This window comes from Hipposideros armiger, unplaced genomic scaffold, assembly GCF_001890085.2.
Source record: "Hipposideros armiger isolate ML-2016 unplaced genomic scaffold, ASM189008v1 scaffold_1584, whole genome shotgun sequence".
Classification (NCBI taxonomy): Eukaryota; Metazoa; Chordata; class Mammalia; order Chiroptera; family Hipposideridae; genus Hipposideros; species Hipposideros armiger.
In genome coordinates, this window is record NW_017732934.1 from 73,918 (window position 1) to 87,086 (window position 13,169).

Genomic DNA, 13,169 nt, shown 5'->3' on the forward strand with positions numbered 1-13,169 from the left:
CTCAGGAGCATCTGAGATCTGGCTCCATGGCATATGTCATCAGTTTCACTCAAATAAACTCTTATAAAAATTCTCCACAGGGGGGAAAAAAGAATGTATGTTAAGAGAATGTGACATTAATACAGCATTCTAGCTGGATTCCTTGCCAATCTCTCTTGGCTCTAAACCTTCTCACACATTTTTACCTAACTATTTTTCCTCAATATTTTTGTTGGTATCTCTAAAACCTAAAATTAAGATGAGATAAAAATGTGTGGATATCTCAGGCATTATTAATCAGGTGCTCTTTCAACTTAATAATCTTTAAATATTTGTTCACCACTGATTTAAGAAACATGGGCAGAGTATGGATAAAGAATATCCAGAGATGGTAGGCTTCAACCTTTCTTTCATGGTTCTGAGCATTATACTGTACTCAGCAAATGAAAAGCCTGCAGTTAACTAGATCCATCTTCCTTAGAATACCATTTGCCAGTCATCTTTTGCACTTGAACTTGATCTGGTAGGAGGGAGTTTCACTCTGTATCTCAAGTGGCTTTCCAGAGCATTCCTTCCAAAGATATAAAATATGTTGCCTGAAAGAAGATCTGAAAAATACAATTGTCCTCTCTATATTTCCAGTAATGTTTTAACGCCCATTATAGACTGCAGCCAAGACATCTCACTCCTTATTCTGGCTTTGCTTACAATAGTTCCACTACTGTCAGTACTATCAAATTTAATTTGGAAGGCAGTAACACCCTGATTTCTAATCCTCTTTCTAAAATCATATGTATAGCTTTAGCCATGTCACTTCTAACATTTCTGAGCCTTACTACCTCATTTATAAAATGTAGATAATAATAAACACCTATCAATATCACAAGGAGAGTGTTCTATTGGAAAGATTTAGTAGGAGATAGGAGATGGGTTCAAATGAATAAACACCTATCAATTTCACATGGAGAGTGTTCTATTGAAAAGATTTACTAGGAGATAGGAGATGGGTTAGAATGAAGGGCATTGGCAGAGAAGATGGAAAGGGAACAGAAACAGGTACTTCTATTTCACTCTTTATGAAAGTACTTAGCACCCTGGTCCTAAAACTTGTGGAATAAAAGCTTAAAGATGAGAAATTCTTTACACTAATGTTATTATTTCTGTGAACTGGAAAAGACTGCCAAGATTTGAGCAGCAGACCAGGTCACAATCACAATTGTTCAGTGGGAACATAGTTTGAGGACCACAGGCTATCCAAATACTAGGTTTAATACCTGTGGGAATGAAATAAAGTCTTATTAAATCAATGTTTAATTCAAGACAGAGAAAATCCCAAGAATACATGGGAGTTCTCTCTGCAGAAAAAAAAATCCATCAATTCTGGAAAAGGAGGTGCTCAAAAAAAGCCATTGTACCTGCTGTGGCTACAAAACACTTGTGTAAAATGGCTCCTTTTTCTTACATATTCATTCTCCAGTTGCCCAAGATGCTCATTTCCACCCCTTTGTGACACTCTTACCACCTTCTTTCAGCCCTCTTTGATTAACTTTACCTGCCTTTGCAAGAATGACAAGAAGAGAAAGAAGAAGCTCATGAGATGTAATTTTGCAAGTCCATAAAATCCTAAGAACAGAAGGAACTGCACATTATTTTAAGTAGAAGAAACAAGTGGTTCTCAAATCAAAAACATAAAAAAAAGGACTCAAATTAAGGATGGTAGGTCTTGGGACTCATAAGGACAGGGTACAGGACAACACAGCTTGGCAGAAATCTTTCCACGGAATTGACTGTTTAACATGCTTTTAGTTAACTATTCATTCAGTCTCTTTCCTAGTCATTCTCCTAACAAATACAATCATCTTCCTAAAACGTTCTTGTATCTTTTCCTGCCTCTTTTTCTCTCATACATTCTCCCATTTATTTTATACACATATTTTAAATGCACACCAGTGATTCTGATCTCGTTTCTGGATCACAACTACCAAGTCCCAATGAAAAAAGAAAAGATCTGCTGCCAGGAAATCAATAAATTCTATAAACAATAGCTATTACTATTTTTACAATGGATGACTGTTAAAACAGTAATAAGCATGCAACACACTAGAAAGCATAATAGAAAATATTACTGGGGAAGCAGTAGGGACAGAGATGGGACGGACAAAGGTGGAAACGATGATTCTTCTTCATTTGGACTTAAACGCGGTAGTTTACCAGGGAAAGAAATGCAGAGAAGTGCATCCCAGGCAGAGAGAACTGCATAATAAAGCATAAAGTATATAACCTGTTTGGAAATTAACAAAATAGTTACAGCACAGAGATTAAATATGAAGGGTGAGAGTTATAACTTGTATTTACTCAGCAGTTACTATGTATCAGGTACTATAGCAATCTTCACAAAACTCGTGAGATAGATATTATAATCCTCATTTGACAGAAGAAAATCAAGGCTTGGAAAGGCTAAGCAACTTGCCGGTGGATGCTAAACGGTAGAGGTTAGGGGCCAATTCCACTATCTCTGACTCCAAAGATTATGCTCATGGAAAAGACTGCCAAGAATGGTGAAGTCTCTTATATAGCAGGCCAAAGATTTGGTCATTTATTAAGGAAAAAAAGTGGTAAACATTAAAAGCTTAAAGACTTGACAGGTCACATTTGTGTTTTCAAGTAATGCTGGTAAAGATGTGCAGATTAGCAGAATAAGAGGAAGTCGGAGAAAATAGATGCAAAAAAACTAAAAGATGTCGCGCAACATAAGCTCTTTTTTTTTTTATAATGTTACTTTACTGGGTTAAGCCCTTATTCTAGACCGGGTTTACCAACGTCCTGGAGCGCATAGACCTTGCTGAGAGTCGAGCACCCCACCCCCACCGCCATCCCCACCCCAGGCCCAGGCTTAAGAGCATCGCAGGCGCAAAAGCACCGCACCCTGCCTCTCCAAGACTCGAGGCCTCGTCTCCTCACCCGAGCTGAGATCCAACGGGCACCACGGCTGCAGGCCGCTCCCAAGACCCGGCAGCGCCACCATGATCACACAGAAACCTGCTCGCCTCCGCTGTGGTCAACTTTCAAAGCTCGCTCCCGCGCGCGCTCCAAGTCGTTCCTGCGGACCAGTCACAACATGTAGAATTTCCCACCGACCAATCACCGCGCCCAGCCGGGTATCATTCCATTAACCAATCAGCAGGGTCTTCTGCCGCATGCGCAAAGAATGGGGCGGGCTAAGGGCTGTAGACTAAGCCAAGATTCCATGAGGTGGTTTTTTTTTTTAGCTTTCCCTTTAAAGTAGAGGTTAAGAAATATGTTAGATTCTAATAGTGCCTTTGCTGCCTCGTTTTTCTTAAATAGGAGTACACTTCAAAGAGAATTTGAGACAAGATACTTCCTGTAATAATTGTCACCTTTGCCCCCTGTCAAGTGACATTTCGCGTCACTTCAAAAGGCTACCTTTCCTCCGTCAAACAGCAATCGAACGTTGTACATATCCGAATGTGGATGGTAGACTAACGCTTATTGAACTAAAACAATAAAGGAAAAGCAGGGGGTGAAAGCATTCAGAAACAACATATAAAGATTTTTTTAATTTTACGGGATTTGTGGGCCCTAATTTTGGAAAGAGGCCGTCACTACCATGTCAACTAAGGGAAAGACAGGCCGCCCTTCTCCCACGGCACATGCGCAGTGAGAACCTCCCGGTGGTCTGGTGGCGAACGGCACAGTGGCAGAGGCATGCGCATGCGCACGGCGTCTTCGGCGCTCCGGCGCTAGAGACCGCCTCCCTCTCCCCCGTCCCCCGCCCGGAGCCACCGGAGCATCTCTGGGGCGTCGTACCGCCAGAGGCTGGGCAGGCTTGCTCCGCCGCTCCGCTCCGCACCGCACCCGGTGGGTAGCGGCGGCCGGTACGCCTGGGCGCTGCACTGCCCGCTTTGAGTTCCATTTTGCAGCCCTCGCCCTTCGCCGCAGCCGGCTGCTCGTGCTCTCTCGGGAAAGGCGGGCCGCGGTGCATCCGTGCTGCGGGCGCCCAGCCGGCCCTGCCCTGCCCTGCCTTCCAGGTAGAGCGGGCAGTCGTACCTCGCCCCCCGCCTGGCCGCGCCTCCAGCCCGCTGATCTTCTCTTAGGGCAGCCCCAAGCCCCGAAGAGCCCGGCCTGCCCGGCCGGCAGCGAAATGAGCTTCTTCGGCTTCGGACAGAGTGTGGAGGTAGAGATCGTGCTGAGCGATGCGGAGAGTAGGAAGCGGGCTGAGCACAAGACGGAGGACGGGAAGAAGGAGAAGTATTTCCTCTTCTACGATGGAGAGACGGTCTCCGGGAAGGTGAGCCTTGCACTCAAGCACCCCAACAAGCGGCTGGAGCATCAGGGCATCAAGATCGAGTTCATCGGGCAGATCGGTGAGTCGACGCCCAGGGCCTCCCTCCACGGGCCAGGCGCTCACTCGGGGCGAGGGGCGGTGGGGGCGGGGGCCCGGGCGGCTCCGGTGAGGCCTGTTGAAGCCCTTCGTCCCCTGCGGTCTAAGGCCCGCCCGCCCTTGCGTTACAGTCTTCCCTGCCAAAAGGGAAAGCGCGCCGCGAGGGGTGGGGGCGCCGAGAGCACTGGGGGCGTCCCTGCTGCGCCTCGTCGTGGGGGGTACCTTGCTCTGGATTGCCCCAGTTGTCCCATCACCATGCCGCTCAGCTTGGCTTCCTCCCTCTAGGATTTCGGAGTGAGATGCCCCTGCCTTAGCCTGCAGGTGGGTTTGTTAGGAGACCGTTCTTCCATGACTGCTTTTGCCTTCCTCAGGCCCAAGTTAAGCCGGTCCTCTGTGCCTTGCTTAGGTCGCACTCTTATCCACCCCCTGTTTCTTCTAGATGTGATGTGGGAGAAATTGGCTCATCAGTGTCTCACATCTCACCGTATCTCTGAACTTGCCTGTCCTTATACATGTTTTGAGAAAGAAGTCCTGTCTTTAGACCCAGTCTTTCTGTCCATAGTGTGTGTTTCTAAGACTTCTTTGTTAGAATGTTAGTTTTCAATGGACTTATTTTATTCTTAAAGACAAAGAAATGATGCTCCTAAGACTAAAGTTAAATGATGAAAATGTCTTAGTGTTCCGACAGCCTTTAAACATGATTATTAGTTAGAACTAGATTGTAAAAGGCAGTAACAATACGGGAGATTTTGGAAGCCAGTCAAATCACAGGTGTGTCCAATTCTAACACTATTGGCGTCTTGTTTGTTAAAACTCTCAGGTACTTCTGAAATAAATGGTATTTGTCATTAGTTCAGGAGTAGATTCACAGGAAATACCCTTGTGGGTTGAAAAACCTCTGACAGAATTCACACCTTATACCACATTCTGCATGTATAACTTTTTAGGGACTTCCTGGGAAAGCTTGTTAAATGCTCTCTCATGTCTTCAGAGTTCAGCAAAGAATCTGTTCTCCCCCCTTTTACAGAGGCTGGAAACCTGCGGCCTGTCTCTGTTTGCCTCTGGCATTTAAGAGAATGAAATCAGGTTGAAGACTGGCTGATCCTAGAGGAAACTTTTTGTTGTTATTTCAAATCCAGACTATGAGTGGCCTTTTATGTACTGGAAGGGGGTCTAAAGAGTGAGCTTCATACCCTCTGCTTCCCTGCTTCTAGCTTTGATAGGGTTTCTGTAGAGCACGCTATTGACACTTTGGACCTGATAATCTTTTGTTGGTGTAGAATGTTTAGCAGTGTCCCCAGTCTCGACCCACCCGATACCAGAAGCACCCCCTGCCGCTGTAATCTCAAAAATGTCTTGAGATATTGCCTTATGTCCCCTGTAGGGTAAAATCCCACTGAGAGAGCCACTGAGTACATAGGATGAATCCAAAGCATTTTATGCTAAGTATAACATATAAGGTAGTCAAGAAGTCATTGCCTACTTAGAATTAGTATTTTCGAGTAGTAGTTTTAGCATTGTTGCATGAATTCTTTGACTCTGTAATACGAGTGTAGACAGGCAGGTTTAGTCTGTGCCTATACCATCGTTCCAAATGGCAGTACCTTATCAATCTGTGAAAGATAACCAGAATATCTGCTGCCCCAGCAACATTAAGTGAGCTATTCAGGGGGAAGTGGTGTTAAGCCCTTTTTCTAGTCTAACTAAAAAGGAGTTGAGGCTGCTTGCTGTACCTGCCCTGCCTGGTTTCTTATCTACTTGAATTCCAGAACAGCATCCCAGCTGAGCTTTCTCAGAACTTTGTATTGCTGCCATTGATATCTCTTCCTTGAGCCCCTAAGCACTCTGGGCTAAATTGACCTTGTGATTTAGGGACACTGTGCCCCTCTCTGGGCCCCAGCTTTCTTTCCTGAAAGGCAAGGATAACAGAATCACCTAGTGAAAATGTGATGTCAAGGGATCATGCTTCATTCAGAGTATGATGTATTGGTATCATGTACCTAAGACAGTGTGTGAACTGACCTCAGGGCACCAGAGCGAGGCGAGTGAGTAATTTTGCTGAAGTTGTGGTCTTGTGGTTTTTTTCCTTCACTGCACTTCTTGACTATGCATGAAGTGGGTGGAGCTTTGGTGAGGTTCTGAGGTCTGGCTGTATGGATGACATACAATATGGGACTTCCTATCTGGAAGTAAGAAAGTGGGTATCATTGGGTTCTGCCCACCTTCCTCACTGATTGCCATTTTAAGTCAAAATTTTTCTTTTTTTAAACCACTGTCTCTTGAATTTGGTTCTTTTTTCTCCTTCCTTTCTTCTTTCCTTCCTTCTTTCTTTCCTTCTTTTCTTGCTTCTTTTCTTCCTTCCTCCCTCCCTCCCCCCCTCCTTTCCTTTCTTCCTTCCTTCCAGGGAAGAGTTCCTTAGTTTGAAAATAAAGTGGTTTATGTAATTAACCTTCTTATCCTTATGACTATTGGGTTGTCGGAAAAGTCATGACGTGTTTTTGTGTTTTTCATAGCAAAAATGCGTCATGACTTTTCCGACAACCCAATAAATTATTTTTCCTCCTGATGAAAGTGTATTTGTCTCACCTGTGTATTCATTAGAGGGACAGCCTGGTATATGCTTGAGGATCAAGCAGACTGGGTTACATAAATTAGATACGGCTCAGATTATAATAATACAGACTTTGCTAGGGTCTTACGAGGACTATACATGAAGTGCAGGGCTTGGCTCATGTAGTTGGTACTCAGTAAAAGGAAGTTAAGTTGACCATTGTCATTTCCCTGTTAAGCTGTACCCATCAAGATGTTTCCACGGGCTAGACTTTTAAAACACTTCACCTTGCAGTCAACCCTGATTTCTGTGCAAACTCTCCATGGAGAATGTTCCCACTAGGTTAGCCTTCCCTTTGATCTGCCTGTCTTCCTCCCCACGTTGCCTTCCCAGTGTCTTCACCTGGAAGGTACAGTAGCCCAAGAAAAACCTTATGGAAGGGGCTCTGCACAGGATCCTTGCAGAGGCAGCTGTTTGGACCTCTTTGGACGTTGTCTCTCATAGTGACCCAGCCCGTGCTCCAAAAAGCTCCTATCTTGACCTTGGTTTTGGACGTAGAAAGGAAGAGGGATTACTTTTGTCCCTGGACCCTTCTAACTCTATAACTTTGGCAATCTCATCTGCAATGTTGCCTTATATTATGATGACTCCCAGTCTTCCTTTGTTCTGACCTGAACTCTTCTGAGTTCCACGCCTGTGTTGCCCACTGCCTGCTAGACATCTCCATCTGGATCCAAAACAGAAACGCTTTCTCTTTCTGCTCCAGCCCAGCTTTGCTGCTTCTCCTGTTTTTGTTTTTGTTTTCTGTTTGGTTTATGTCCTTTGGGTCCATTCAGCCTCAGAAATTTGGGAGTCATCTTAGACTCTTTATTCCTCCTTCCGTATATCCAACTGGCTTCTAAGTTTTGGTCCTCGCCAACAACTCTAACATGTCTTAAATCTGTGCTTCCTCTCCATTCCTAATGCTACTGCCTTTTTTATTTCTCCTTGTAGTAGCCTCCTAACTGGTCTTCCTACCTTTGTTTTCCTCTTCTTTCAGTTCATCTTCTGTGAGCGTGAACTGTCTAAAAGGCAATTCTAACATTGTCAGCCCCCTCCTTAAAATTTTTCTCATCGATTCCCTACTGATTAAAGGGGAAATATATATCCAACTCTTTCCTGCGCTGGCCCCTGCCTTTCTCTCCAGTTTCATCTTTCCCTAACCCTTCACCCTCATCACTTGTAGTTTCCTCAAAATATCATGTTCCTTCTAGAATCTTGGCATTTTCCCTTTGTATGTGAACATCTTTCTGCAAGGTCTGACCTTCTACCCAAGCTTTTACTCATTCTTAAAGCTCAGCAAACATGACATCCACCAGAAAGCCTTCCCTGACTTCCTCAAGCTGACTTAAGAACTTCTTCCACTATTCTGCTAGAGGCCTCATTGGTACCTCTTTTCAAGCAGGATATGACAAACTTGTTTTTTGTTATAACTTGTCTATCTCCCTCACTAAATTCTGAGTCCCTGAAAGCCAGGGACTGCCTTCAGCTCATCATCAGTTTCGTGGCTAATCTCTAGTCTCAGTGGATGGCACATAGTAGGTGTTCAATAAATATTTGCTAACTGGATACGTTTGTCAGAGCTAAGAATTTACAGAAGCTATTCTCTAAATTTTTTTTAATGTCTTTCTAGATAAACCAGAGTTATTGTAATGAAAGAAAAGGAGAGCGCAGGTTTGCTTTGCTGGTTACTGCTAAGAGGCTGGCCTCCTGCTTGTGCTTGTGCTTGAGGCATGATGAGCTGGTGCAAACCTTACTCCAGGCCACTGAGAACTAAGATGAGACACTGACTGGCCTACATCCGCTGGCGCAGAATCTTCACTGAGGGAACTAGGGTAAAGAAATGTTAAAGGTGGCTATTGGTTCACTTGCTTTTACATCTTTCTTTCATAACACCTTCTTGTGCCAAGTTGAGGCCTATTTTCCCCTGTATATAAGAAAGTAAGAGTTATCAGAGCTATGATGTTGCAACTGCTCAGATGTTGCATTTTGAGTGTTGCCCCCTGAGAGTATAATAAGGTCATATTTATTCACTTGTGTTACTTATGTTTTTTCTTTTATCCCCAGTAAGTTTTTGAGCCGCATTGGGATTCTGCCTACACCTTGTGTACTTTTTCCGATGGCTTGGTCTGTGTCCTATCAATGCCAACAAAGGTATAGTGAGGGCATCTCCTGTGTCCCTCTGGCAGCTAATGGCCCACATTTTTAGAAGAATGAAAGGTGGTATGTAAGGAGCCTTGCGGGAAGTTCTGTCATTGTTAGAAGAGACCATTTTTCAGCTGGAATCCCCTGGAGAATACTGATAGTATATGTAAGGCACAGCTGGGCCACCTTGGTGACTAATGGGGTTAAATAAACCAAAGATAATTAGAGGATTGGACTTGCAGAGGAGAACAGACATGAATACCCGTGCACTCCAAAGCCAAATAGATAATATCTGGATTTATAAAAAAGTTTTAAAAAGTAGTGCCACTGGATGTATCTGAACCCATTAGCACCAATCAAGCCTGTACTTCTACTCCAGAGGCTTTCTGTATTTTAGTTCATTCACCCATGAAATGCTAAGTAAAAGACACATTTGAGATTAAATAGATTGATTCTAGCCTATTAATAAGTTGTTTCGGGGGCTTGGAACAGAGCTGCACCTGGCTGGCTATGGACAGCCCAGGGGCAGACTGCCCACGCAGGTTTACCAGGATCCAGAGACTGAATGGATGTAGCCAAATCTCAACTGGGTTGCCAGTCAGCAAACAGTGGCTGGGAAAATCAGGGTAAAGAGGAGGCTCTTTTGAGGTCTTTTTGCCCTTGCTAACTTAGTTTCTTCCAAGACTGCCCTGGATCCTGAACCAAGCAGCAGCAAGTCTCTGCGTCTTCCACACGATGACCCTATGCTTCACAACTGGCTCAGTTTCCTTCCAAAGTGGCAAATTCACTCCTCAGCCGTTGGTGGCAAGTTTCACCATGAAAACATCCTGACTACAAAACTCATTTCCTTCTGTGGTAGGAGGCTGAAGACAGGAAAGTTACCTTAACCGGCACACTTAGTCAGCCCCAACTTTTAGCTTGAAATACGTAGTCCCTGAGGGCTTGGAGGTCAGGAAGAGCTAGGCATGACTTGTGGCTGCATCTTTGGGCTAGAATAGAGGCAGTTTACTGTCTCTTTAGAACCCAAACCTCCTGCAAGAATAGCCTTGGATTTTCTGTTTTAGTTTATGAGAGGAAACCAAACTTGCTGGCAAATAGCAAAGTATGGCTGCTGTTTCTGCCTCATTGCCCCACAGTGTTTGCAAAAGTGTTGCAAACGGCTTAAATTATAAATGAAAAAGCCCAGTCCAGCCTGACTCAGACTACGTACTAGGCACTCTTCCATGACATGTGGTGCAGGAGCTTGTATTAACAAGTCCAGGAGGAAAAGCCAGAGGGAGAACGTGACGCTATGCAGGAAAGGACCTCTCCTGCCAGAGGTCCTGGCCGAAGCCAGGTTCCCCTGCTGAGTCAGGCGGACCGTTGCTAGGATCCTCGGATGCTGGCAGCCTGAGTACTCTCTGAGCACGCTCGGATCATTCTCTGTTTTGTTTCTCATGTTGCCTTTGGGCTGTGTGATCACGTTTGTGTATTTTTCCATCCTTCTTTTCCCATCTTTCTCTTGACTCTGGGATTTCCCACTTAAAGATCATAGACTCGGGGGCCTTGCTCTGCCTGCTTTTGTCTCCTGAAACATATGGCCAGAATCCAGTGCTTGGAAACTTAGACACCAGGTTCCCCAGGGGAGGGGTAGTGCCACATGGGAGCCAGGCCCGTCAAGAAGGGCTTATGTAACAGGGGACCAGCAGGAGTGGGTAGAGGAGCCCTTGTCGTAGGCTGGCCAGGGGCTCTGCTTCTACCCAGTCACTGCATGTCCGTTTATTGAGGGACACAATTAGTGGATTTTAAAATGAGTAAGGAGTCGCTCACCTTTCCCTCTCCTTTCCCCCCATAGTTTGCAGCTGTCATCTCCCATTTAGTGGCTTTGTGGATTATCACTCACTACCTAGAATACTTCCCACTGCTGATTCCATTTAGTGTTTGGGACGGAAGGTGGGTTGTTTGTAATATATGAGGGATCAAAGTGTGACTACTTAGGAAATCAGCAACAACGGTAAGCGCAGAATACAATGGAAATTCACACTGATATAGCAACACTAGTTTGGGATTAACCATAATTGCTGCCACCTTCAAGAGTTGGATAAATCATAGGACAGAGGCCACTCTGCTTTAGAATGCCTCCCTGTCTGGGGGAAAACAGTTGCCTGTGGAATAGATTTGGCAGGGCCAAATAGCAAGGGGTTGATTTTTGCACTCAGACTAAAAGCCCTGTTGAAACCATTTTCTCCTGGGCACGGTTCTCCCGCAGAGCAGGACTGGACACTATATTGGCTGTGGCAGGGCAAGAGAGCTGGTTTCTTCGGCCCAAGATGATGTTGATCCTAATTGGGGCTCAGACCCTGTCCTGTCTGGGGTGGACCCAGAGCAGACACACCTCAGACCTGCGATTCCTGATGTTTAGGTATCCCTAAGAGAGGTCGCCTGCTGTACTCTGAAGATCCGGGACCAGGCCTAGTGGGTTGTTGTCCCAGATACTCCTCTCTGTGGACCTGTCTCTTTATCCCCAAGCAGCAAAAGCGACAAGTGCACTCTGCCTGCTCCATTTTCCCAGTTGGTCTATCCTACTTCAGGTTGCAGCCTAGCATAGCACTGGAGCCCAGAAATGCCCAGGGGGTGGAACCTTGACTGTGATGTGGCCACGTATAGTCACAGTCAGTATTAAATGCCCCCCCACTGCGCAGCAAGGGGTGGGGATGAAGGGGAGGATGCTGGGAAACTGGGCATATAGGCTTTATTCCTAAATACCATGTATATAGCAAAAGTTAACACTTAAATAGAGCACACACAGGCATAAAATACTATAGGGTAATACAATAAATGGCATGAACCTGTGATAAAGAAATACTAAAACTATTTCCAGGGGAGGATAACTTGAGAGCTATGCTCCTCAAAGTGTGGTCCCTGATCCAGCAGGACCAGCACCCCTGGGAGCTTGTTAGAAATGTAAATTCTCAGCTCCTCTCCCCACCCCACCCCACCCATTGAACCGAATGCAAGGGGTGGGGCCCAGTGGTCTGTGTTTTCACAAGCCCTCCAAGTTATTCTGATGTACACTAAAGTTTGAGAACCACTGCTTTAGATGGAGGGAGTAACACTAAAACTTCTGTGTCACGTTGGCCACATGGAATCCTTTTTGAGGGATAGTAGCAGCTAATGGCTAATATTTAAGTGTTTGCTATATCGTAAGTACTATTCTAAGTCCTATGTCTTCATTGCCTCCTTTAATTTTCACAAAACTTTATGAAGTGGGTTGTTTTACCCCTGTTTTACTAGGTCACAGAAATAGAGACAGTCCAGTAGGAGTACCTGCTCTAATCTCAGCTCTGCGGCCAACTCTGTGACTCTACGCCAGCCAGTCATTTAACCATGCTGTGCCTCAGTTTCTTTATCTCTTATGTGGGTGATAAGGCCTGTCTTAGCTATCTTAAAAGATTATTATAAGTATGATATGATTAAATACCTGCAAATATGCTTTAAAAGTTAGAAATATGTTTTTAAATGTATTTAAAGAAATGCGGTGTTTTGATAGCAGTTTCCCTGATGTATGCTTTATTAGGGTGCTGCCCTGATGTCCTGCAGCAGGATTATATTGAGTTCTTACTGGGCCACAGCATTTTTCTATAAAACGGAAGAGTGTGTGGACAAAAGGGAGGTGGAGGGAGACCAGTATATGGGGAATGCAGTGAAGGAGCAAACGAGAGGGAGTCAACAACAAGGTCTCTTTGTGGGGAAGGTCTTTCAGAAGAGGGATTCCTGCAGCCTGGAGCCCCTTGCTAGGCCCCGTGTAGCTCGGGGTCTGCTAGAAAAAGCTGATGCTCTCTCTCCAGAACTATACTACGACCGCGGGAACCACCATGAATTTGTGTCCCTGGTGAAGGACTTGGCCCGGCCTGGAGAAATTACCCAGTCGCAGGCCTTCGACTTTGAATTCACCCACGTGGAGAAGCCGTATGAGTCCTACACCGGGCAAAATGTGAAGCTCCGGTAAGTTGTGCCCCACCTTGCCCCAGAAGCTGCCCTACATGAACCCGGACCTGAAGCTGTCCACATTTC

General features: G+C 45.2%; 2 protein-coding genes across 2 annotated transcripts in view; one reads left to right on the forward strand and one right to left on the reverse strand.

The window, feature by feature from the left end:
• NCAPD3 (non-SMC condensin II complex subunit D3) overlaps positions 1-3,066 on the reverse strand; it is a 57,428-nt gene extending 54,362 nt beyond the window's left edge. The window contains exons 1-2 of the mRNA XM_019634321.1: positions 2,905-3,066; positions 1,532-1,602 (exon numbers count right to left, since the gene is read on the reverse strand). Coding sequence (XP_019489866.1) covers positions 1,532-1,602; positions 2,905-3,004 — 171 coding nt within the window. The 5' untranslated portion in view covers positions 3,005-3,066. The remainder of the gene's footprint in view (positions 1-1,531; positions 1,603-2,904) is intronic.
• Positions 3,067-3,737: 671 nt separating this feature from the next.
• Positions 3,738-13,169, forward strand: part of VPS26B (VPS26 retromer complex component B) — a 29,424-nt gene continuing 19,992 nt past the window's right edge. Inside the window, exons 1-2 of the mRNA XM_019634323.1 lie at positions 3,738-4,364; positions 12,944-13,100. Of these exons, the coding sequence (XP_019489868.1) occupies positions 4,142-4,364; positions 12,944-13,100 (380 nt within the window). The 5' untranslated portion in view covers positions 3,738-4,141. The remainder of the gene's footprint in view (positions 4,365-12,943; positions 13,101-13,169) is intronic.